The sequence below is a fragment of the Pelodiscus sinensis genome, chromosome 2 (genome assembly GCF_052426305.1).
Source record: "Pelodiscus sinensis isolate ZL-2025 chromosome 2, ASM5242630v1, whole genome shotgun sequence".
NCBI classification, from domain to species: Eukaryota; Metazoa; Chordata; order Testudines; family Trionychidae; genus Pelodiscus; species Pelodiscus sinensis.
Window position 1 is genome coordinate 138,138,382 of NC_143053.1, and position 24,505 is coordinate 138,162,886.

At 42.8% G+C, this 24,505-nt stretch overlaps 2 protein-coding genes across 3 annotated transcripts in view; both read right to left on the reverse strand.

Annotated features, from left to right (window-relative positions):
* ROPN1L (rhophilin associated tail protein 1 like) overlaps nt 1-16,869 on the reverse strand; it is a 38,776-nt gene extending 21,907 nt beyond the window's left edge. The window contains exons 1-2 of the mRNA XM_075921474.2: nt 16,717-16,869; nt 4,312-4,479 (exon numbers count right to left, since the gene is read on the reverse strand). Coding sequence (XP_075777589.1) covers nt 4,312-4,479; nt 16,717-16,844 — 296 coding nt within the window. The 5' untranslated portion in view covers nt 16,845-16,869. The remainder of the gene's footprint in view (nt 1-4,311; nt 4,480-16,716) is intronic.
* Nucleotides 16,870-20,125: 3,256 nt separating this feature from the next.
* MARCHF6 (membrane associated ring-CH-type finger 6) overlaps nt 20,126-24,505 on the reverse strand; it is a 100,166-nt gene continuing 95,786 nt past the window's right edge. For both annotated transcript variants that reach the window (XM_075921472.2, XM_089776440.1), the window contains one exon: nt 20,126-22,366. In XM_075921472.2, coding sequence (XP_075777587.1) covers nt 22,276-22,366 — 91 coding nt within the window. In that variant the 3' untranslated portion in view covers nt 20,126-22,275. The remainder of the gene's footprint in view (nt 22,367-24,505) is intronic.

Consider the following 24,505-nt stretch of genomic DNA (forward strand, 5'->3'; position numbering starts at 1 on the left):
AAATGTGAGAAGGAAGGGACAGGCAGTAGAAACAAAAGTGAAACTGTTAAAGCAGCATATTCCAGAAGTCTTGAGGTCCTTTTGAATGTAAGATTCATTGATTCGAGATCTACCATACCATTCTCTCTCTAGCAGGGAAAAACTATAATATCAACAGATTGCAAAAAGGAGCCAGTTTGGAAATATTTTAATGAAGTTCATCTATATGTGGGTAAGGCAAGCATGAGTGCAAAATGCAAATACTACAACAAAGAAATGCAAGACCTGGTTGCCTGAATGAAACAACACAATGAGAATTTTTCCTTCTCAGGAGGAAGCTGCATTGAAGATGATGAAAAGAACATGTCTGAACATGCAGGATTCTTCAGGTTTTTAAACTTTTTTTATTTAATGCTTTTTTCTTAAGGACTTCCTGTCTTCCTTCTCGACTATTTTTAAATTCTCATGTTTGAGCAAAATATATAGTTTTTGATGCAGCTGTGAAAAAAATAAATAGCTGAAATAGGCCGATCTTCCTTTTACAATTTCATGTTTAAAATAGTTCTGAGTGTCAGTGAATGCAATGAGTGAGTAATTCTAAATGAGAAGTATGCTAATAATAATTAAATAACTGCATTAGCTTATTTGTTTAGGAGAATCCATCCTCAACATACAGGATTCTGAAGACTATCCACATTCAAGATCATCATAATTTTCTATAGTTTCAGAGTTATCTGTCAATGATAGAGTTTCAGTTACATCATGTATGTCACATAAGCACAGTGTATCACCTGTAGCAAAAGGGAAAAAAATCTCCATCATCCAGAAACAATCATAGATAAGTTTGTGATAAGAACGAGCAGATTACAAAAATAGGTAATTGATTAAAAAATTGCCTGGTTTGTTTATGCAACAAATTCTCCTTTCCATATGATTAAGAATCAACACTTTATTAATATGATTCAGTCACTAAGATCAGAATACAATCCACCCAACAGAGCAGATGTTGCAGATAAATTGCAGGATAAAGTATATGAAAGAGAAATTGAGCAGTGAGCAAAAGGTCTAGAGAGGGTAAAATTGTAGAGGGTAAAATTATTAACCTAAGTCTTGATGGATGGAGCACTGTCCACAACGATCCTGTTGTACATGCTTGTATGACAACAGAAGAAGGGAATATCTTCCTTACAGAAACAACTGATACATCAGGAAATGAACACACAGCAAAATACTTACAAGAAATAGCAATAAAAGCTATAACAAACTGTGAAAAAAGTTCAATTGTCTAGTACACAGCGTGGTCACAGACAACATTGCAAATGTATCCAAGATGAGAAGAAATGTAGGAGTGAAGAAAGTCCCAAGCTAGTAACATACGGTTGCAATGCTCATTTGAGGCACCTCCTACTCAAAGACTTCAATGTTCTACAAATAAAGGTTCATGTTGTTGAAATTGCAAAATTCTCCCATAAGAACTACTTTGCAGCAGTTGTCCTAAAAAAATTGCAGGAACCAAGCTAACTCTCACAAGGCATGTGATGGGACTCAGTAGTCGACTGTTTTGAGCACTACATCAAGAACTGACCTAATCTGATGACAGTTTGTGAACAAAATCATAAAAAAAAATTCATAGTACTGTCTCAGCCAAAGTTCTCAACATTGGGCTTAAGAGAAATGTAGAAAATATGCTGAGTATCCTGAAACCTATTTCTGTAACCTTGAAAAAAAATATAAGGAAATAGATGTTTTATTGCTGAGGCTTTTGAAATTTGGAAGGAATTCAGTGAGATCTTAAAAAGAGAAATATGCAATGACAAAGTTCAAATACAAGCATTAAAAAAACAAATGGCACAAGCACCATCTCCAGCTCATTTTCTCGCAAATATTCTTGATATTTGGTACCAGGATTAAACATTAACTGCTGAAGAAGAGGAGTTGGCTAAGACATGTGCATCCAGTAATCATCCCTCCATAATGTCAACTACAATAAACTTCAGAGCTAAGGGTGAATCATTCAAGAAATATATGTTGTTACCTGCCCTTGGAATCAGCCAACGAATAAGACCAGACAAAGGGTGAACTGGAGCAGCACTGAGGCTGGCTTATTAGTACAGGTTCTTAATCATACGGCAATACTCACATACACATCACATTCATTCTGGCAGTTTGGAGACAGGCTGCAAGCATGGCGAGAATTAGTTTCAATTTCACAGGTGGCTGGCCAGGCAACAACTTTCCAAAGATTGCCCATGAGATGACAAGAGTCCCTGGAGTCCCTTCGGATCTGAGAGAAGGCTCTACTGCTTCCGGTTTGGTCCCGAACTTGGCAAGCTGTTCCATCTTTCCCGAGGAAAAAAGCCACACCTGGCCACCTGTCAGATTAATTTATGCACTTTGCAGGATACCTCCTTAGTCATAAAAGGGAACACATGCTGTACTGCTTTAGGACTGGAAGTTTCTCAGTCACGCTTCCTCATGCATTTCATACATATTCATAAGCATGAATACAATTGATTCTATTAAGGCAGTGTGGTTTCAAAAGCATCTAACATTATGGGGATTTTCGCAGCTACTACGCATGTGACGGTGCGGGACACCTCTGCCCTTCAGAGGCGAGCCCGCCCCGCACTGAGCCGGCGGTTGCTCTCGCGCTTTTTAGTGCTGCCCGGGGAACGCGGTGGGTCTGTGCACCCTGCACAGCCACCGCGGGTCAATCCGCCTCCGGGGGGGCGGAGGCAGGCACGCCGGCCGGTGTGCTGACATAGGCAGGATTATGTCAGGGGTGTGCCGACAGTCCGAGGCAGGAGGGCGCACGGACGTGGATGTAAGGTGGGGGGGGCGGGAAGTTTAAAACCGGGGGAGAAAACTGCCGGTGGAAGGGGGGGAAGGAGAGGAGGCCAGAGGAGTGGGGATAGGAAGGAGGCCAGGGCAGGGGCTGGAATTAAGCCCGGCGAGCCAGAGGGTTTTGGGGAAGATTCCCCCGCCGGCTGAGCAGGTCTGGGCGGACCTGTCTTAGGGCCCTGGGCTGGGGCCTGTGAGTGAGGGCGGGCCTGGGTCCTCCTACCCCCCCCCCACACAGCTGGGCGGCTACGCACGGGGTGCATAGGGCCCTACGGCCGAAAAGACCAGTGGTCGGGACTAAAAACTTGGGGATATTCGCCACCTAGAGTGGCAACACAAGGAACGGGGGGAACCCCGCTCCCATCGCCGATTGGGTCGCGGGGTTCGCACCTCAACAACGCATAACAGGAAACTTGTTTAAACTGCACCTGAAAGAGCAAATGGGGGGAGGTGGGTGTCCTTCTACGTATGTTTGAAGATGTTTTAAAGAAAGTCACAACAGTAAACTGGTGGAAGTCACTTAAGCACTTGGATTCAGAGACTGTTAATGTGATAATCTCGCTTGTAACAGCAGTAGCTTCTTCTGCCAGTGTAGAAAGGATATTTTATTTTGAACTACTCATTCCAAATTGAAATATTGTTTTGCACTTGAAAAAGCAGGAAAGCTTGTTTTGCTTTTCCAGACTATTAACAAACAGGAAAATGAAGGTGAATATGACTGAGGTAGCTGCAGACACCAATATTTTAAATGTCTCATATTGACCTTGCTGACACAGTCAATTTAATTTGATTTATTAAGAACTATTTTAGTTTAAAATAATTTAAACAAAAACAACCCTGATTTTAAAAAAGTTGAATGTTTAAATTCAAAAATTCAGATGCTTGCTTTATTAAAATATTATATGTTTGCTCTTGAAGAAAAATATCCAGAATACATAATGTTTTTGTTTTAGTTAAATAAAACAATTTTAATGTCTGTCTGGTAACGTTCTCCTAAAACAACACAGCAAGAAAATCTTCGAAATAGTGATTAACCTGTTGAATTCGAGATAGCTCATTTCCCAATCACTTCATAAATACCTGCTTCGCTTATTTTTGGTAAATGAAATAACCAAACCAACCATTCATTTTCTGATATAGATGTAAAACTCATCTGAAAAGTTTTCAAAATAAATTACTGTTTAAAAATGTATAGATTGTGTATCTTCTAAAATGAAAACTATATCTATCTCTGAGTTGTGAAAAGAATGTATTAAGGGTATAACAACCAACAAGAATGCACTTTTAGGTAGAAAACCATGATTAAATCAAGTCTTCCTGACTAGTGATTTAAACCTTGATTTAAATCAATTTAATTTAAATCAAATCCACCCTGCATAAAAACATATCAGCATATGTTCTACACAATATTTAATATCTAGTCAACTTACTTAGGTCTCTATGTAATGCGGCAATATTTTGTTGTGAGTCCATATATAAAGTACTACTTACCCTGCTGACCACTGCAGTACATCACGAGGTTGAGTCCTGATGGCAGCTTTGGTAAACTGTTTCAAAATATCTGGGAGTTCAGGGGGTATGTTAATCTGCTGAGCACAAAACATGGTGTCTGGAAGAGGCATGATTCTAGTATGGTTCAATAACAAGATCCTGAAAAAACTAAAAATATAAATTAATTCTAAACATATGAGAGATTAGTATGGTTCCATACAAATTCTCTTAATTTTATTATTCATCTCTACTGTATAAAAACCCCAAATATTCATTTTAATTGTGAGATCCTGTTCCAGAACAGAAAGCAGATGGCACTGCAGCCATTTTATTTTAATGTCATTGAATTAAATTAAAAGGTGAAAGGAAAAGGAAAGAAATATATTTGTTTAGTCACAGAGTTTGTTTTAGCCTGGTCAGAAATAAATGAGGCAAGTTCACAAAAGTATATGACTCTCTTCCTCTATAGCTCCTGTGATCAGGAACACTATTTTATCTTTATCTTCCTTTTTGCTTTTCTTTTAACCGAAAACATCCATTTGCTCCCTTGTCTTCTCTTTACTTTCACTTTGTAACTATATTTTTCAACTTTAACAATTTTATGATACAGATTCTGTGCATGATATACAAAATAAAAAGGCAAATCTGAAATGAATTTAGGTTATCCTAGTTCTGTAACAGGCTAACTCAGGCAGTGGGGTAATATGCACCAGATGATGGAAACAGATGTATTATACCACAAAGTTTTTCTTTATTGGTGATGGAAAGGAAAATAGACTCCAAATTTCAATCAGTAACTAAACTATGATGAAAAAAATGAAAGAGAGTGAAACTAAGGCCAAGTCTACACTGGCAAGATACCTCTGGCCCTGTAACTTTTGAGGTGTCTACATTGGTAAGGCACATAGTGCACACTAACTCCACAGTAAGTGCACTCTAGGTAAGCCACCTCGGCAAGAAGTGTAGAGTTTGCTGTGCTCTGGATAGTGCACTGGGATGCCAGTGTGAACACCATAGTGTAGTACTGCATTGTGACTGGCCTCCAGCATCCTTTCCACAACACCAGTTTTGCTTCTCTATTCATCTGTCAGAATTCTACTGTTCTGTTCTCAGGTGACCAACCCTCAGACTCACTCTTTGCATTCTTTTGAAATTTGAAAGTCCCCTTTCTGTTTGCTCAGTGATGTATGGTGTGTTCTCAGCACATCTCTCCAGCTAGTTATGCTTGCTCCACGCATCAAGAGATCCCCTACTTGGAGTCATCAACATTTGGGGAAAGGAGACAGTCCAGTCCCAACTGCTCTCCAGCCATAGGAATTATGATACCTATGGGAACATCTCAAGATGCATGACCAAAAGGGGCCACAATCTGGATACATGCAGCACAGGATCAAAGTGAATGCACTGTGAAATGCCTACTACAAGGCATGGGAAGCAAACCAGTACTCTGGTGCTGTGCCACAACCTGCAGGTTCTACAAAGAGCTGAATGATATACTGGGGATAACCCCCACCTCCACTCCAAAAACCCCTGTGGACACTTCGGGGGCTAAGAGGCGATCCAAGAGTGGACTGAGACAGAAGGAGGAAGTTGTGGTCAAGTATGCTGAAGGGAGGTGAACCCAGAGGCAGAAGAGGATCCACAGAGGCTTGCAGATAGGAGCTTGTACCCCTGATGAGGGGAGCCAGTCATAGCCTTTGGAGGTTGTGGATAAACCACCTGGTAAGAAGGGGTTATTCATAGACTCATAGACTCATAGACTTTAAGGTCAGAAGGGACCATTATGATCATCTAGTCTGACCCCTGCACAGTGCAGGCCACAGAATCTCGCCCACCTCTCTTAGAATAATCCTCTCACCTATGTCTCAGATATTGAAGCCTTCAAATACTTTGAAGGCCCCAACATGCAGAGAGTCCTTCAGCTGTGATCTGTGCCCAATGCTACAGAGGAAGGCGAAAAACCTCCAGGGCCTCTGCCAATCTACCCTGGAGGAAAATTCCTTCCTGACCCCAAATATGGCGATCAGCTAAACCCTGAGCATGTGGGCAAGACTCACCAGCCAGACACCCAGAAAGTTCCCTATAGCAACTCCTATCATCCCTCCATTGACCTATTTCCAACTGATAATGAATGGTCAATTAGTTACCAAGATCATGTTATTTCATCCAACCATCCCCTTATCATAGAATCATAGAACTGGAAGAGACCTCAGAAGGTCGTCAAGTCCAGCTCCCCGCTCTAGGCAGGACCAATCCCATCTAAATCAACCCAGCCAGGGCTTTGTCAAGCCGAGACTTAAACACCTCTAGGGATGGAGACTCCACTACTTCCCTAGGTAACCCATTCCAATGCTTCACTACCCTCCTAGTAAAATAGTTTTTCCTAATATCCAATCTGGACCTCTCCCACCACAACTTGAGACCATTGCTCCTTGTTCTGCCATCTGTCACTACCGAGAACAGCCTCTCTCCATCCTCTTTAGAACCTGCCTTCAGGAAGTTGAAGGCTGCTATCAAGTCCCCCCTCACTCTTCGCTTCTGCAGACTAAACAGACCCTTCCTGTAACTGACACTCTTCAAGATAAGCATACCTGGGGGTGCTCCACATTAGGTGCTGGAGAGTCCCAGCGCCTCTCGACGGATTTTTGCTAGCAGTGCATTTGGGGCCATGCGGGCCCCCCGGTGCCATCACACATGCGCGGCGCCCTCCCCCCCCACCTTCAGTTCCTTCTCTATCCAGAAGTCAATGAAACTTCCCCATCTTTATGTCTTATTGTGTTATTTTCCGAAGTATAGAGGAGGAAGGGAGGGTAGTGGAGCACCCCCAGGGATGCTCATCTCGAAGAACGTCAGTTACAGGAAGGTGAGTAACCGCCTCTTCTACTTTGAGAGGCCCACCCTTTTTCGAAAGAACCTGTACTTCTGAAAAAATTAGGAGTACGGGTTCTTTAAAAAAAAGGGGGGGGGTCGAAAGAACCGCATCTAGACTGCGCTTTCATTTTCAAAAAACCCTTTTTCGAAAAAGCGCTCGGACGTGAATATGCAAATGAAGTGCCGGATATTTAAATCCATGCTTCATTTGCACTTTTGATTTGCCTCATTTACATTCCTCTTTTAAAAGAGGAATGTAGTTTAGATGTTCCCCAAGTACGTAATGTCTTGCAAAAGTGTGTTCTGATGCCCACGTGTCTGCTGCGCATATGTCATCGATGGGGAATTTTCTCAGATAAGTGACCAAGGTGGTGACAGCTCTGGTGGAATGTGCCCAGATTGAAGTAGGTGAAGATAAGTTGTTAAGTAAGTATCATGTAGCAAGGCAGTTAGAGATCCAGTGTGATAATCTTTGTGACGATATTTTCGTGGAGATGATCTGAACGGTTTCATCCTGTGGATGTAGAAGGAGAGCGCCCTTCTGATATCTAGGGTGTGCATCTGTGCTTCAAACGTGTTGACATGAGGCTTTGGGAAGAATACAGGTAAGTGTATAGTTTGGTTGAGGTAGAAGGAAAAACACACTTTAGGTAAGAATTTAGGGTCTGGTTGGACAGAGACTTTGTCTATGAAGAAGACGGTAAAAGGTGGGTCTGCCATTACGGCGGCTATTTCACCCACTTTATGTGCCGAGGTTATTGCCACTGGAAAGCTGTCTAAGGTTGGGCCGTGTAAAGAACATGTGGCCAGCAGTTCAAATGGTGGTTTAGTCAGCGTTCTTAGAACCACGTACAGGTCCCATGGTTCTCAAGGGGCTGCAATGTCTGGGAATAATGCCTGTAGCCCTTTTAGGAATCGCTTAGTTATTGGGTATGTGAATACTGTAGTATCATCCACAGGTATGCGGAAGGTCATTATTGCTGCCAAGTGGACCTTGATAGAGCTTAGGGAGAGATGCAGTAGGTAGAGGTTTTGCGCACTTGTTAGAGGTGCAGTAGGTAGTCTAAGATTGTGGGGAGCGGAGCATCCTTCAGTGGTATGTCATGCGAGATCACTCAGTGTGTGAAACGGGTTCATTTATTAATGTATGCTTTTCACGTCACAGGAGCCCTGCTGGGTAGGAGGACGTCGTGTACTTGCTGTGAACACTGCAGTTCTATGCCTGTGCATCCTCTAGGAACCACGCCTTGAGGTAGAGAGTCAGGAATTGAGGGTGAGGAGACGTGATTCCCGGTTGGTATAGAATATTTGGAGTGCGTGGGAGCGTGACTGGATGGTATCGGGACATCTTGCTTAGGAGGGGAAACGAAGGTTGTTGAGACCAATAAGGTGCAATGAGGAAGATTCTTACTTTGTCCTCTCATGTCTTTATGAGCACTCTGTTGAGGAAGGGAAAGTAGGGAAATGCATAAAGTAAAGGCGCATCCCACTTGAGGATGAGAGCATCCCTGAGGGACTGCTTTCCCATGCCGGCTCTGGAGCAAGACATTAGGCATTTTTTGTTGGCGCTGGTGGCAAATAGGTCTATGTGTAGATAGCTCCATCGTTTGAATATGTCCTTCAGGACTGTAACAAAAACCAGGACTATGTAGCACTTTAAAGACTAACAAGATGGTTTATTAGGTGATGAGCTTTCATGGGCCAGACCCACTTCCTCAGATCAAATTGTGGAAGAAAATAGGCATGACCATATATACCAAAGGGCTACAATAAAAAAAAGTGAACACATATAAAAAGGACAAATCAAATTTCAGAACAGAGGAGGGATGGGGGGGGGGCAAGGTAAATGTCTGTGAGCTAGTGATATTAGAGGTGATAATTGGGGAAGCTATCTTTGTAATGGGTAAGATAATTAGCGTCTTTGTTCAGACCCCGGCATAAAGTGTCAAATTTAAGCATGAATGACAGTTCAGAGGTTTCTCTTTCAAGTCTGGTGTTAAAATGCCTTTGAAGCAGTATGCAGGTAATCAAGTCGTTGAGACAATGCCCTTTCGGGTTGAAATGGCAAGAAACTGTTTTTTCTTTGTGATACTGTCTGATATCCGTTTTGTGTGCATTGATTCTTTGGTGAAGCATCTGAGACGTTTGTCCAAAGTACATAGCAGATGGACACTGTTGGCATATGATGACATAAATTATATTTCTGGATGAACAGGAATATGTGTTCTTGATCTTATAACTGAATTGGTTAGGTCCAATAATGGTGTCAGCAGAGTAAATATATGGACAAAGCTGGCAATGGGGTTTGTTGCAAGGAAAAGTTCCAGGGTTGGTATTAGTGTGGTATGTTCTGTGGTTGTTGGTAAGAATCATCCTGAGATTAGGTGGTTGTCTATAGGAGACTATGGGTCTGTCTCCCAGAGCCTATCGAAGTGTAGTATCCTGTTCTAGTATAGGTTGTAGTTGATTGATAATGTGTTGGATGGGTTTAAGTTGGGGGCTATACGTGATGACAAGTGGTGTTCTATTGTTGGTTTTCTTGGGTCTGTATTGAAGTAGATGGTTTCTGGGTATTCGTCTGGCTCTTTCAATTTGTTTTTTTATTTCTCCAGGTGGGTAATTGAGGTTTATAAATGCTTGGTAGAGATCCTAAAGTTTCTGGTCTCTGTCAGTGGGATTAGAGCAGATGCGGTTGTATCGAAGAGCTTGGCAATAGACAATGGATCGTATGGTGTGTTCTGGATGGGAGCTGGAGGCATGTAGGTAACTGTATGAGTCAGTGGGTTTTCTGTAGAGAGTGGTGTCTAATTTACCATTGGTGATTTGCTCTGTGGTATCCAGGAAATGGATCTCTCGTGTAGAATGGTCCAGGCTGAGATTGATGGTGGGGTTTAGGCTGTTAAAATGTCTGTGGAATATCTCCAGTGTTTCTTGGCTGTGGGTCCAGATCATAAAGATATCATCGATGTAGTGAAAGTAGAGAAGGAGTAAAAGGGGACGGGATCTGAGGAAACATTATTCTAAGTCAGCCATAAAGATGTTAGCGTACTGTGGGGCCATGTGGGTACCCATGGCTGTGTCACTGATCTCTACCAAGCATTTATAAACCTCAATCACCCACCTGGAGAAATAAAAAAACAAATTGAAAGAGCCAGACGAATACCCAGAAACCATCTACTTCAAGACAGACCCGGGGGGAGAGACCCAGATCTAAATATTGCTGGAGCAGGGCCCGGCTCTGAATAGTAACTCGCCGCCCATGGTGCCCGGCACACTTCTGGGTTCAGGGCATGGACCCCTTTAGGCGCGGGGCCCGATTCGGGGAAATCGGTTGAATTGGCCTAAGGCCGGCCCTGCCACCTGCCACATTCCACACCTACCCATGCAACCTCCACCCAAACAGATTCCCACAGGCTCCCAATGCACTCAAAGCCCATGCACATACAGTTTAGCTCTGATTAATTGCAGCCCCCCCACATCCCACCCTTGCACAGCACAGAGGATGGAGACTTCTCTTAGGCTGTGTCCAGACTCCATGCCTCCGTCGACGGAGGCATGTAGATTAGCCAGATCGGAAGAGGGAAATGAAGCCGCGATTAAAATAATCGCGGCTTCATTTAAATTTAAATGGCTGCCCCGATCTGCCGATCAGCTGTTTGTCGGCAGATCGGGAGAGTCTGGACGCGATGCCCCGACAAAGAAGCCTTTCTTCATCGACACAGGTAAGCCTGGTTTCACGAGGCTTACCTGTGTCGATGAAGAAAGGCTTCTTTGTCGGGGCATCGCGTCCAGACTCTCCCGATCTGCCGACAAACAGCTGATCGGCAGATCGGGGCAGCCATTTAAATTTAAATGAAGCTGCGATTATTTTAATCGCGGCTTCATTTCCCTCTTCCGATCTGGCTAATCTACATGCCTCCGTCGACGGAGGCATGGAGTCTGGACACAGCCTTAGAGGAGAATCCATTGATAGAGATTCTCTAGGCTGTAGTCGGAAAGAGAGGAGGGGAGAGGACAAACAAGGGGCCAGAGTGGACAAACAACCACATATAAAGGAATGTAATACATCAGGAAAGGGCAGACAAATAAACAATGGCAAATTTTTAAAGTGCGTCTACACAAATGCTAGAAGTTTGACTAATAAGATGGAAGAACTAGAGTACCTTGTATTAAAGGAGGAGTTTGACATAATAGGCATCACAGAAACCTGGTGCAATGAGGAAAATCTGTGGGACACAATCATACCGGGATATAAAATATATCGGAAGGATAGAACAGGCCATGTGGGTGGCGGAGTGGCACTATATGTGAAAGATAACGTAGAATCAAATGAAATAAAAATCTTAAATGAATTAACATGTTCAACAGAATCACTATGGATAGTAATTCCATGCTCCAATAATAAGAATATAGCAGTAGGGATATATTATCAACCACCTGACCAGGACAGTGATAGTGACATTGAAATGCTAAAGGAGATTAGAGAGGCTACCAAAATAAAAAACTCTATAATAATAGGGGATTTCAATTATCCCATATTGACTGGGTACATGTCACCTCAGGAAGAGATGCAGAAATAAAATTTCTCAATGGCTTAAATGACTGCTTCTTGGAGCAGCTGGTACAGGAACCCACATGAGAAGAGGAAATTCTCAATTTAGTCCTGAGTGGAGCACAGGATCAGATCTAGGAGGTAACTATTACAGGACCGCTTGGGAATAGTGATCATAATATAACAACATTTAACATTCCTGTGGTGGGAAGAACACCTCAGCAGTCCAGCACTCTGGCATTTAATTTCAAAAAGGGGAATTACACAAAAATATGGAGGTTAGTTAAACAGAAATTAAAAGGCACAGTGACAAGAGCCAAATCCCTGCAAGCTGCATGGATACTTTTTAAAGACACCATAATGGAGGCCCAACTTAAATGTATACCCCAAATTAAAAAACATAGTAAGAAACCTTAAAAAGAGTAACCATGGCTTAACCACCACGTAAAAGAAGCAGTGAGGGACAAAAAGGCATCTTTCAAGAAATGGAAGTCCAATCCTGGTGAGATAAATAGAAAGGAACATAAACACTGTCAAATTAAGTGTAAAACTGTAATAAGAAAAGCAAGAAAAGATTTTGAGGAACAGCTAGCCAAAAACTCAAAAAACAATAGCAAAATGTTTTTAAAGTACATTAGAAGTAGGAAGCCTGCTAAAAAACCAGTGGGTCCCCTAGACAATCAAGATACAAAAAGAGCAATCAAGGATGATAAAGCCATTGCGGAGAAGCAAAATGATTTATTTGCATCAGTCTTCATAGCTGAGGATGTTGGGGAGATTCCCAAACCAGCACCGTCCTTTGTGGGAGATGAATCTGAGAAACTGTCCTGGATTGAAGTGTCATTAGAGGTGGTTTTGGAACAAATAGAAAAACTTAATGTTAACAAATCACCGGGACCGGATGGCATTCATCCAAGGATTCTAAAAGAACTCAAATGGGAAACTGCAGAACTGTTAACTGTGGTTTGTAATCTATCCTTTAAATCGGCTTCCGTACCTACTGACTAGAAGATGGCTAATGTGACACCAATATTTAAATAGGGCACTAGAGGTGATCCCGGCAATTACAGACTAGTAAGTCTACCGTCGGTACCGGGCAAATTAGTCGAAACAACAGTTATTAATAAAATTGTTAGGCACGTAGAAGAACACAATTTGTTGGGCAAAAGTCAACATGGTTTCTGTAAAGGGAAATCATGTCTTACTAATCTATTAGAGTTCTTTGAAGGGGTTAACAAACATGTGGACAAGGGGGATCCAATAGATAAAGTATACTTAGGTTTTCAGAAAGTCTTTGACAAAGTCCCTCACCATAGGCTCTTGTGTAAATTACATTGTGATGGGATAAGAGGGAAGGTCCTTTCATGGATTGAGAACTGGTTAAAAGACAGGAAACAAAGGGTAGGAATAAATGGTAAATTTTCAGAATGAAGAGGGGTAACTTGTGGTGTCCCCCAAGGGTCAGTCCTAGGACCAGTCCTATTCAACATATTCATAAATGATCTAGAGAAAGGGGCAAGCAGTGAGGTAGTAAAGTTTGCGGATTATACTAAACTGTTCAAGACAGAAGCAGACTGTGAAGAACTCCAAAAAGATCTCACAAAACTAAGTGATTGGGCAACGAAATGGCAAATGAAGTTTAATGTGGATAAATGTAAAGTAATGCACATTGGAAAAAATAACCCCAAGTATACATATAGTATGATGGGGGCTCATTTGGCTACGACAAATCAGGAAAGAGATCTTGGAGTTATCATGAATACTTTTCTGAAAACGTCCACTCAGTGTGCAGCGGTGGTCAAAAAGGCAAATAGAATGTTAGGAATTATTAAGAAAGGGATAGAAAATAAGACAGAATATCTTACTGCCCCTGTATAAAACTATGGTACACCCACATCTTGAGTACTGTGTATAGATGTGGTCTCCTCACCTCAAAAAAGATATTTTGGCCTTGGAAAGGGTTCAGAAAAGTGCAACTAAAATGATTAGGGGTTTGGAACAGATCCCATATGAGGAGAGGCTAAAGAGACTGGGACTTCTCAGTTTGGAAAAGAGGAGACTGAGGGGGGATATGATAGAGGTATATAAAATCATGAGTGGTGTGGAGAGGGTGAATAAAGAAAAGTTATTCATTAATTCCCATAATATAAAGACTAGAGGACACCAAGTAAAATTAATGGGTAGCAAGTTTAAAACTAATAAGTGAAAATTCTTCTTCACACAGCGCATTGTCAACCTGTGGAACTCCTTGCCAGAGGAGGCTGTGAAGGCTAGAACTATAGCAGAGTTTAAAGAGAAACTAGATAAATTCATGGAGGTTAGGTCCATAAAAGACTATTACCCAAAGGGTTGGAATGGTGTCCCTGGCCTCTGTTTGTCAGAGGCTGGAGATGGATGGCACGAGACAAATCGCTTGATCATTGTCTTCAGTCCACCCCCTCCAGGGCACTAGCGCTGGCCACTGTCAGCAGACAGGCTACTGGGCTAGATGGACCTTTAGTCTGATCCAGTACGGCCATTCTTATGTTCTTATTCTTAGCACATCAGACAGCAGGGCTGCATATAAATCTTGGACATGTACAAACCTGTGAAAGTGTCGGCACGCCTCACCTCCTGCCTCTCCCACAGACACCCACTAGTTCCCACCCAGTGCAGATGTTTCATGCTTCATGTGTGTTCTACGTTTACTGTGTTTAATAATTGAAATTCATGTGTTTCAATACAATCTTTATTCCATTACATGAAAGCAAGCCCCAGCAAAGCAATGGTCACTGTAGTGCTAAGTGGTACATACAAGCCAGAGTAACCCCCTAGCAATGCAGCCACTGCACTCCAATGCATAGCAACAGGTTTTACTGATTTTCAGTATCAAAGTGCTGTGTCAAGGCATCTGTGATCTATACGGCCCCACACAGAGCTCTTCTAGTAACCCTCATCTTGGGCTGTTCAAACTTGGTTTCCAAGCGCTCAGCCTCATCAGTCCAGTCCTGAGGGAAGCTTTCACTCCTCCCTTTGCAATTATGGAGTGTACAGCACAAGGTGATGTACCACAGGGACATTATCATCGGCCAGGTCCAGCTTCCAGTATAAACAATGCCAGTGGACTTTCAAACTGCCAAAACCACACTCCACATCCATTCCGCACCAGCTCATCCTGTTATTAAATTGCTCCTTGCTGCAGTCAAGGCTCCCTATGTACAGCTTCATTAGCCACTGCAGAGTCTCCAAAGATGTCCTCAGGGCATTTCCACATCCTCCATGGTGATCTTCTAGCCTGAGAAAAAAGTCCCCACTTGCAGCTTCCTGAATAGGCCAGTGCTTTGAAAGATGCAAGCATCATGCACGTTTCCAAGACTAGTCAGCATTAAAGTCCATGAAATGCCCACAGCAATCCACAAGTGCCTGCAGAACCATGGAGTTTCAACCCTTTCCAGTTAATATACTTAGAGCAGCGGTTCCTAACCTTTTCCAGATGGGGACCCATTTTGACAATTCAGGAAGACTTGATGACCCAAGGCAATTCAAAAACGGGAAAAGGAGGGGAGGCAGAGTCACCTGGGGAGACACTTGGTGACCCTTTTGAAATGTAATGGCGACTCATATTCAGGTCCCAACCCATAGGTTGGGAAACCCTGACTTAGAAGTTAGGTGGTCTGGTGACTGAATTGGAATGTGTATGCTCTATTCCAAGTTCTCATGGTGACAAAGAAGCTTTGAGAACTCTGCTAGGTGCTTAAAGATAGAATAGAGCCCTACTGGGAAAGTAGAAGGATTCATAATATAAGAAAAATGCTGTCACATCTTGCTAGGCAGAACCACAGAATGAATGCATCACCACCAGACTAGTAGCTCCAGTAGTGTCCTGCAACAATGGAAAATGTCTGTTTTCTGGGGACAACACTGTTGTGTTGTAAATATTTGCTGTGAGAGCTTGCCATTTTTATGAAGACAATTAAGTGCAAAGATTACAAAGTTTCCACTATATCTGTATATATATTTAAGCAGAGTAAATATTTATTAACCTGTGCTGTTAGCTCTATACAGTACCACCAGAAAGCAAATTTCATGTGTCTTGTTGTTAAAAATCCTGAGAAATGTATTTTAAAAGCACTCTAAAAGCATTTTAAAATCATAGATGGAGCTCTTAAGTCCTCTGACTTCACAGTCAACAGTGGAATGAGCGGTTTTATAATAGAAATAGGACAAGCTGAACTAGCAGGTAAAAAACATGGCTTTCTCCAAATAAGCTAAATCAGAAAATTGGAACTCTTATAGCATTACCCAACATCAGAACAAGAACCGATAGTGTTGGTAAAAATAGATTGTGCTAAAAAGTGATTCTCTCAGATCACTATGCACCAATCGTTCACTGTCTCTCACACCCACACATGCACCTGCAGTGAAAAGTAAAGGCATAGAGAAATATTGGGGGGGGGGGGGAAGCTTTAAAAGTTTTTCTTCCATATCACATTCAGAAAACTCATTTTTCTGATCAACTTTTCCTCGCGTGGCTACACGGGGCTGGTCTGTCTGTTTTAGAGGGAAAGCTGCTGGGCAGGGAGTGTTGCCAATGCTTAAATAACGAGCAGGCCAAATGAAGATCCCCCGGTGCCCTGTGTAACACCGTAGCGCCAGGGCGCGGGGACACCCCTGGGCACCCCTAGGCCAGGGAACACCGCGGTGGCGCCCGCGGGCGGGCGGGCTAGCAGCAAAGGCGGCTGACGAGCCGCGCGGCGCAGGGGCCGGGGCCGGGGCCGGGGCAGGGGAGCGGGTGGGGCTGCCCGCGCTCGCTGTGCGCAGCCGGGTCTCTGGGGCGCGTCGCTCCGGATCAGCCACCACGGCGGCTTCCGAGGCCGCAGCCCGGCCCGGCCCTATCAGGCAACGGCCAGGGGCTGGCACCGCGCGGCAGGGACCCAGCGCGGGGACAGGCGGGCGCAGCCCTTGGTGCCTCCCCCCGGCAGGCGCTGTAGCGCGTCTCTCACCTCCGCGCTGCGGCTGGGCTCTGAGGGGCGGCGCGTAACCGCCGCTCGCCTCCCTCCGGTTCCCGGGGCAACGTTTGTGTTTCACCGTTGCCACGCAACCGACTCGCGCTACAGCGCGCGCCACGCATGTGCTGGGCAAGGGCGGGACCTGCTCCAAGGGTGCGGCGCGACTATCTTTGGCGCATGCGCTTCCCGGTGCCGGGCTCTTCAAAACCACTTGCTGTGCACAGACGGTCACCTAGCCGCTGCTCGCTCACGGCGCATGCTCAGGAGCAAGAGGCGGCCCTGGACCCTTCGCTGCCCCCCGCCGAGAACCCGGAGCGTCCGCCCCCTTAGGCAAAAAGTAACCACCGGCTCAGCGGCTGCACGTCTACACGCAGCGAGAGGTGGCTCCTGGGATTCTCCCCCCCCACACACTGGTTAAGCACGAAATCACTTTTTGCATTTAAGGCTCCTGAGTGGCCTAGGATTGTATGATCTCCTCTGCGTGGCTGGGGTGCGTATGCCCAGAGAGTCCTTTAGGCGATGCAACCTGGCATCCATCTGCTGAGATAAGTCTTTTCCCTCAAATGGCAGGTGCTGGAGTGTTCTGCACTTCAGGGGGGACACTGGAGACCTGTAATCAGGTCCCACACTGCTTCACGACCCCTGTGGCCATCGTGTATGCCGCCCGGTCAGCTGTGTCGTGTGGCCTGCAACCGTGCACGGGAAACGGTCCTACCCTCTTCTGTCAATGCTATGAACTGCTGGTGAGAATCTTGTGGCAGGCACTCCTTGAACTTGTCACCGCCCAGGTATTGTACGCATACCTGCTTAACATTGCCTGCTGGTTGGCAATGCGCAGCTGCAGGCCTTCCTCTCCCCCCTCTTCCTCCTCCCATAGCGTATGCCTTTCTGGCTCCCTGCTTTTGGGGGTAGGACCTGGCTGGCCCTGCCTCTCCTTTTGTCCTGGCGCCTGAAACACCAGGGAGCCCAGTACCAGATGAGAATACAAATGCTCATGCCCGGTCTGGAGAACAAAATAGCTTTTTGAATTGCCGGCATCTGCCACCAATTGGTCGTGATCTTAGCCACAGTCTTATTCAGTGGCAACGCCAGCTTGGTTGGTGCATGGGCAGATAAAATGTTGACCGTGGGGTCCAACCCTTATTTACGACCTCTGCCTGTACTGCCAGTTTTGCTGCCAAGCGACGCAATGTCTGTGGTTGGCGTGGATGGAGCAGGATCAGCAAGAGCCTCGTCAAGGGATGAAGACAAGGTCTCCCTTATTGGCGGCTGGTTCTGGGGGTGGCTCAGCCACCTGATAGGCCAGCTGGGCCTGGGGATGGTCCTGAGCTCCCAAACCCTCATCCTGTCATGGGACATGGCAAGTCTCTCTGCACACTGCCTGTATATTTAGAGGTGGGTACCCTGGACATGGGGGTCACTGCTGGAGTACCCCTGGACTATATATACCAGATATATATATATATACACTAATATACCAGAGCCCTGAGAAAATGGCATCAGGCCCCAAATTTGGTGATAGGCCCAGAAGTCCAAAACGGCCATTATGGTTGCATCAGAGATGGCCATGTCTGATGGGGCTGGTGCCGGGACCAGTGCCAAGATCTATGCGACGATGTCCCTGACCGTACTGATTCTGCATCAGATCCTGACGAATAGTACAATACAGACCAGGGCAGAGCTGTCAAGGGCACCTGCGAGAGGTGCCAGGGAGGTGCAGGGCACAGGCTTTAAACAGATTGCACAAGGCTTAAAACCCTACAGACCTTGCATCACCCTCTCCCAGAGTGAAGAGGAATGTTAATATGAAAAAACTTTCTAATTACTATTTAGACTACAAACAACTTCAAAAAGGTAACTATTTACATGTTGGGTTATAAAGTCAGAAAGACAAGGTGCTCCAGCTACCATCACGGGTGGTAAGAAGGAACTGAGAGAGGGGCCAGCAGGGGTACTAATTCACCATTATGTCGGCACCATTCTAGGGGCTCCCTGGTTGCCTGACATATCACTGGGGGAAAAATGCAGCGCACACACACCTAATTCAAATGCACACAAGCAAGCACTCTAAGAACAAGCTGCTACTGAACCACAAAACTGCTTTTACAATTAGCTGCAAGCCATGCGTGGTAGACACCCTCCCCTCACAAAAAGCAGTACAGATACTTCTCAGGAGCTGAGACATAACCCTCTACCATGAGCAGCAACTTAAAGGAGAGGAAAACAGGAGTATTAGCTATGTCTCAAGCTAGCATCTTTTCAAAACTCCACTACATTCTAGCCAGTCCACCCACCAAACATAGATGAGCCCACAGAAGGGAAAAGAAACCTCAGTAAGTGTGTGCATTCCTCTTTCTTCACAATATTTAAATATGAAGTTGGCACCTGGCCCAACCACACTTTAGTAGCAACAGAAGTGAGAAGAGGTAGATTTGGATCTTCTTTTTTTTCCCCTACAGGTTATTCATGCTTAAATTCGACACTTTACGCCTGAGTCTGAATAAGGAATCTAATTACCTTACCCATTACAAAGATAGCTTCCCCAATTATCACCTCTAATATCATTAGCTCACAGACATTTACTTTTCCCCCACCTCCCTTCTGTTCTGAAATTTGATTTGTCCTTTTCATAGGTGTTCATTTTTTTTAATTGTATCCTTTGGTATATATGGTTGTGACCATTTGCTTATCGGATAGTTGACTAGTCCTTAACATCCGTAGTGCAAGGGTGTCTACAATTCTGTCCTCACAAACCCTTCATACACAGACCTGAAATATCTAACGCCATCAGTAGTGATGACCAATGTAATGTGGGGCAATGGCTTCCCCTTCCATACCAGCTGTCATACTAAAGCACATATTGAGGTGTGCACACTACACTTTTCAAAAAGCATAATAGTGTCCACTATACTATGTGTTACCCTAGCATTCCTGGAGATATTTTGTTTCAGACACAGATGTGTCTGCTGCAAAGTCTCTCAGCCTCCTCAATAATGGTAAAGAATTAACTGCCATAACAACTCCCTTGTCCAATCTCTATCACACAGGACAATAATCCAGAATATAGTCAAACTAGAGTATTAAACCTTAAAGCTGCTTTATGTTTTCTTCTTAACTGTGTATGCTCTAGGAAAGACAGTGAAGGTTATGTGGAATAAATGTACAGGATATACTTAGAATAAAAGAATATCTTGAGAGAAAAGATTTTCAGAGGTTTATCGTGGCACCTTCCTTAAATATCAGTAAAATAATGAAAGCTGTTTTTATTAAGAAAGGCAAGCCATTCATACACTCTTAGGTCCAACTTAAGTAAACTTGTTAAACATTTTGCACTAAACTGACCCATATGTACTTAGGTTTTATATATTTTTTAAACAAACAGTAATAAGAAACAAAGCACAAAGGCTTTTTCTTAATAAACTTTAATATTTTTTGAAGACCAGTTTATCTGGATAAAAAACACAAATTATAAGTGTGCGCACTACTGAAAATGCTACATGAAGAAGCACAGCAGTGCTGGCAATATGTGAGTGGTAAGACTGTTTGGAATTATTTACCAAAGACTACGTCCAGGATCCAATCATGGTGGAACACAAAGTGTTACCAGTGAATTTCATCTTTTTGAAAAATATTTATCTTACAGAGAGTACATCACTATACATATTCAAAGGTAAAGCATTTGCAAGTCGAAAATATTTGGGAAGTGAACACAATTTAACTTTAAATTGACATGGACAGTGGAAATGTTTGGGTCATTTTTCTATTGTTTTATTTTATTGGACACTTTCTAATAATCATTGTGAAGCGCTCACATGTTTTGTATAGCTCAAAATGACCAGAATAAGGTAATGTAAAATACCAACTGGTGACCTCTTGGTAGTGATAGTCCAATCCTTCTCACATTTGGCATGTGTTTATTGTCAAGGAATCTAGACTTGTGATACCTAATTAGGTTTAAAATAATCCTGGACCACAGCTCTCATATTCACTGTCATATCAGAGGCAGAGATGCAGTATTATGTGTGTCCCAGGTATTATATTTTATATACATATAATAAAGTATGCAATGCGCAGGGAGAATGCCAAGAAGTAATTTAAGCAATTCCATTAGTTTTCGGATTACCACAATCAATCTCCATAAATGTTCCTCACTCAGTCCAGAGACTGATAACTGCATCTAAGCACATGATTTAACTCTACTTAAAGCTTTGTATTACTGTTCTGTATTTTTCTTTAAAAGACATTTATATAAAAAAAATCTTCACCACTGGAAAAAAACCTATCTAAATATGAAAAATATCATAAATTGTTGATCTTGATTTTGGTGGCTCTCATTTGGCTGTTTCCTTGCAAAGAAATTTTCATTTTTCTTTTACTCTGTTTAATACTATATGGATTTCTTTTTCTCCACAGGTAACATTCTGTATATGTTTACTGAAAGTTTCTAGGGTTACTCCATATAAATGAAAAGACAGATTTATCTTTGTTTGTGTTATCTAATATTAAGTTAGTAGCATAATCTGCAGCTTTGGTTGTAAGGGAAAAAAAAGCTTTTCAAGATCTTCAATGAAAGAGCATTTCACAGTATGTTTCTTACACTATGTTCCTGTGCAAACAAGTCAGCTAAGCTTCTTCTGTGTAAATAAAAGCCATTAGGGAAAATTACTGTAATCATTTAAAAAGCAGAGCTTTAGAGATGACAGGAAAATATTGGTTGAGAATTAGGAGAACTGTAGTCTTCTTACATAACCCTCCAGTGGCAGGGTTTAGTGCTCCCACCATTTAGTGAAAATAAATTTTGATTTAGTGCTTCATGAAATCCTGATCCCCAGTGCCAAAGAATTAATGTCACTGAGCCCCTGCAAGTACTGTCTAAATAAGGAAATATTTTTCTTGACCTACCAGTAACTGTACAATATTACAAACCCAGACACAAGAAAAAAATGAGGCAATAGAAAATGTACAACAGCTTTGGTGTTATACAAAACAATAAAAAAGACAGTAAAGTACATAGTTCATTGCGTTCTTACCATAGCCATTTCACTGATGACTGGAAGGGTAGTTATTTTCTTTTTTATATTCCCAGTGTGGCCTTCCAGCCCAAGAAAGTCGCATTAATATTACTGTAAGAAGAACTGTCTTGAACACCATAAAGTACACTCCAATTTTTATAAAAATGACTTGCCTCTGCACCATTGCTTTGTGGCACATTGTTTGTCAACAGAACAGCAGTCCAAAATAAAGTGACAACTAGATTTAATAAATTAATATACTTTTTTTAAAGATGTACAATGCACATTCTTTTTAATCCAAGGTTTTAGGGTATCAGGATAATTCTATTTACACATTTACAGATCTCAGACAGCACTGATAACATCAGAATATGCAGGTAAAGGAGCAGAACCTTGACTGCTATCTGAATGCTACAAAGAGAAGCCAAAAATAAAAACACTGCTGAGAAGATCATTGGGAAGGATATCCAAAGATTGAAGAACAGTCTGTGAAAAGGGCATGTAAAGGCAAAAAAAGGTTGAGGTGTTTAACGTGACCATTCTATTCTTGTGAAGTCTGAGGTGGCAGTGTTGATGTGCTTTGTTTACCAGATTTTCGCTCATAATTCACAAGTCGTTGCCCAACAAGGTATCTGCGATTTTAAAGACAAATAGCCATTATTCAACAACATGATAAAAATACCATAAATGCATTGTTCTTACACCTCTACCCTCCAGCGCACTGAAAATACTATTACTAGTACTACAGTAGCCTCCTCCCGTCAAGTTTGTTACTTCACATTTTAAACTCCACACTAGCTTTTTTCCATCCTCTCACTTAAATTAACATGTTTTGTTTATGTTTAATCCTGTCTTGCCAAGAATATACAAACAGGCACTTAGGTCCTGATTACCTTATAATCTCAGCTTTCATTGTAAAGAAATATTTCTACTCTTTGTAGTTGGGTTACATTTTCAAACTCTTATACACAACAGCTGCCGGAGGGCAAATCTACACTTAAAATGCTGCATCAGCAGCTGTGCTGCTGTAGTGCTTTAATGAAGATATTACACAGATGAGAGCCTCTCCCACCAGAATACTTAATCCACCTCCCTGTAAAGCAGTAGCTTTGTTGCTGGGAGGTGCCACACTGCACTCCAGCACAATGTAATTTGCTTCTACTACTGCCCCCTGCTAAAGCCCTCTTACATTCTTAACCCCGTCACATTACTGCTTTTTGCCTTTTGCACTCATTTTTGTGCCTTTTTTAATGTTAGGTCCCTTGCTTAGAAGCTCCCCCCTTCTTCTAATTCTTTCCCAGAACCCACTTCCTTGATAAACCTGGTAACCTGTAGTCCATCATTCTCTTCAGTCTTTCCTTGTACTCCCTTTTCCAAACTGTCACCTTTTGTCATGTGCACTTATATTATAACTTCAAAGAGAGCATAAGCCACATTCCCAGTTGAAGTGCAGTGCTATATCATAGAATACTAGGATTGGAAGGGACCTTGAGAGGTCATCGAGTCCAGTCCCCTGCCCTCATGGCAGGACCCGGTACTATCAATGATTTAATTCCACAAGATTAAGTGTGAAGAACTAATTGTGCACTATCTTGCATGCATGTGCTTTATGCAAATTACTTGAAAATCTGACTGTGTAAGTTCCCCTTTTCCACAAGGATGATGTTATATAAGGATACTTAGAGAGAGGAAATGCGTACTGCTCTTCAGTCAAGTAAAGAACACTAGCTACATTTTTAATGAAGTGGAAGAATATCAGACTGAAAACCTTGTAGGGCAAAACAGTCTGCTTACAGAGCTACAAACATAGCTACAATGCTGTACTTTCCCACACTGTGTATTACTGTGCCTTACCACAGTGATACAAAGGGCACATTAAGCAGTGTGAGAGGTCTGCTCAGTCATTCCACTTATCCAGTATTTGGCTTCTCTAGTGATGATGTCAACAAGAGTGCCGTTTAGGTTTAGTTTTACAAAACAAATACATCTACTAGGGCAAGGGTTCCCAACCTGGGATACGCGTACCCCCCAAGGGGTACGAGAAGCTTGTCAAGGGGGTATGGGGAATATTTGGTAAATAACTAGATTATCCTAATTGAAATATTCCAAAAGTAGTAGTGTTAGTGAAAAAAAGTTGTGGATTTTAGAGTCTAGAATTTATTTCCTTTCATATTGAATAGGGGGTACAGGAAGGTTTACTGAAAGCCAAGAGGGTACAGGGACCGAAAAGGGTTGGGAACCCCTGTACTAGGGGGAAAAAAAAACCCTTGATTAAGATATCCGTAAGCCTCCAATTGCCATAAACTGGGACAGGATGACAAGAGATGGATCACTTGGAATTGTTTTGTTCTGCTAATTCTCTGTGAAGCACCTGGCACTGGCCATATAAGATGACAGGATACCAGTCTTGATGGAACAAAAAACAGGACTATGCAGCACTTTAAAGACTAACAAGATGGTTTATTAGGTGATGAGTTTTCGTGGGCCAGACCAACCTCCTCAGATCAAATTGTGGAAGAAAATTGTCACGACCATATATACTAAAGGATAAAATAAAAAAAATGAACACATATGAAAAGGACAAATCAAATTTCAGAACAGAAGAGGGATGGGGGGGGGGAGGTAAATGTCTGAGCTAATGATATTAGAGGTGATAATTGGGGAAGCTATCTTTGTAATGGGTAAGGTAATTAGGGTCCTTGTTAAGACCTAGCTGTAAAGTGTCAAATTTAAGCATGAATGACTGTTCAGAGGATTCTCTTTAAGTCTGG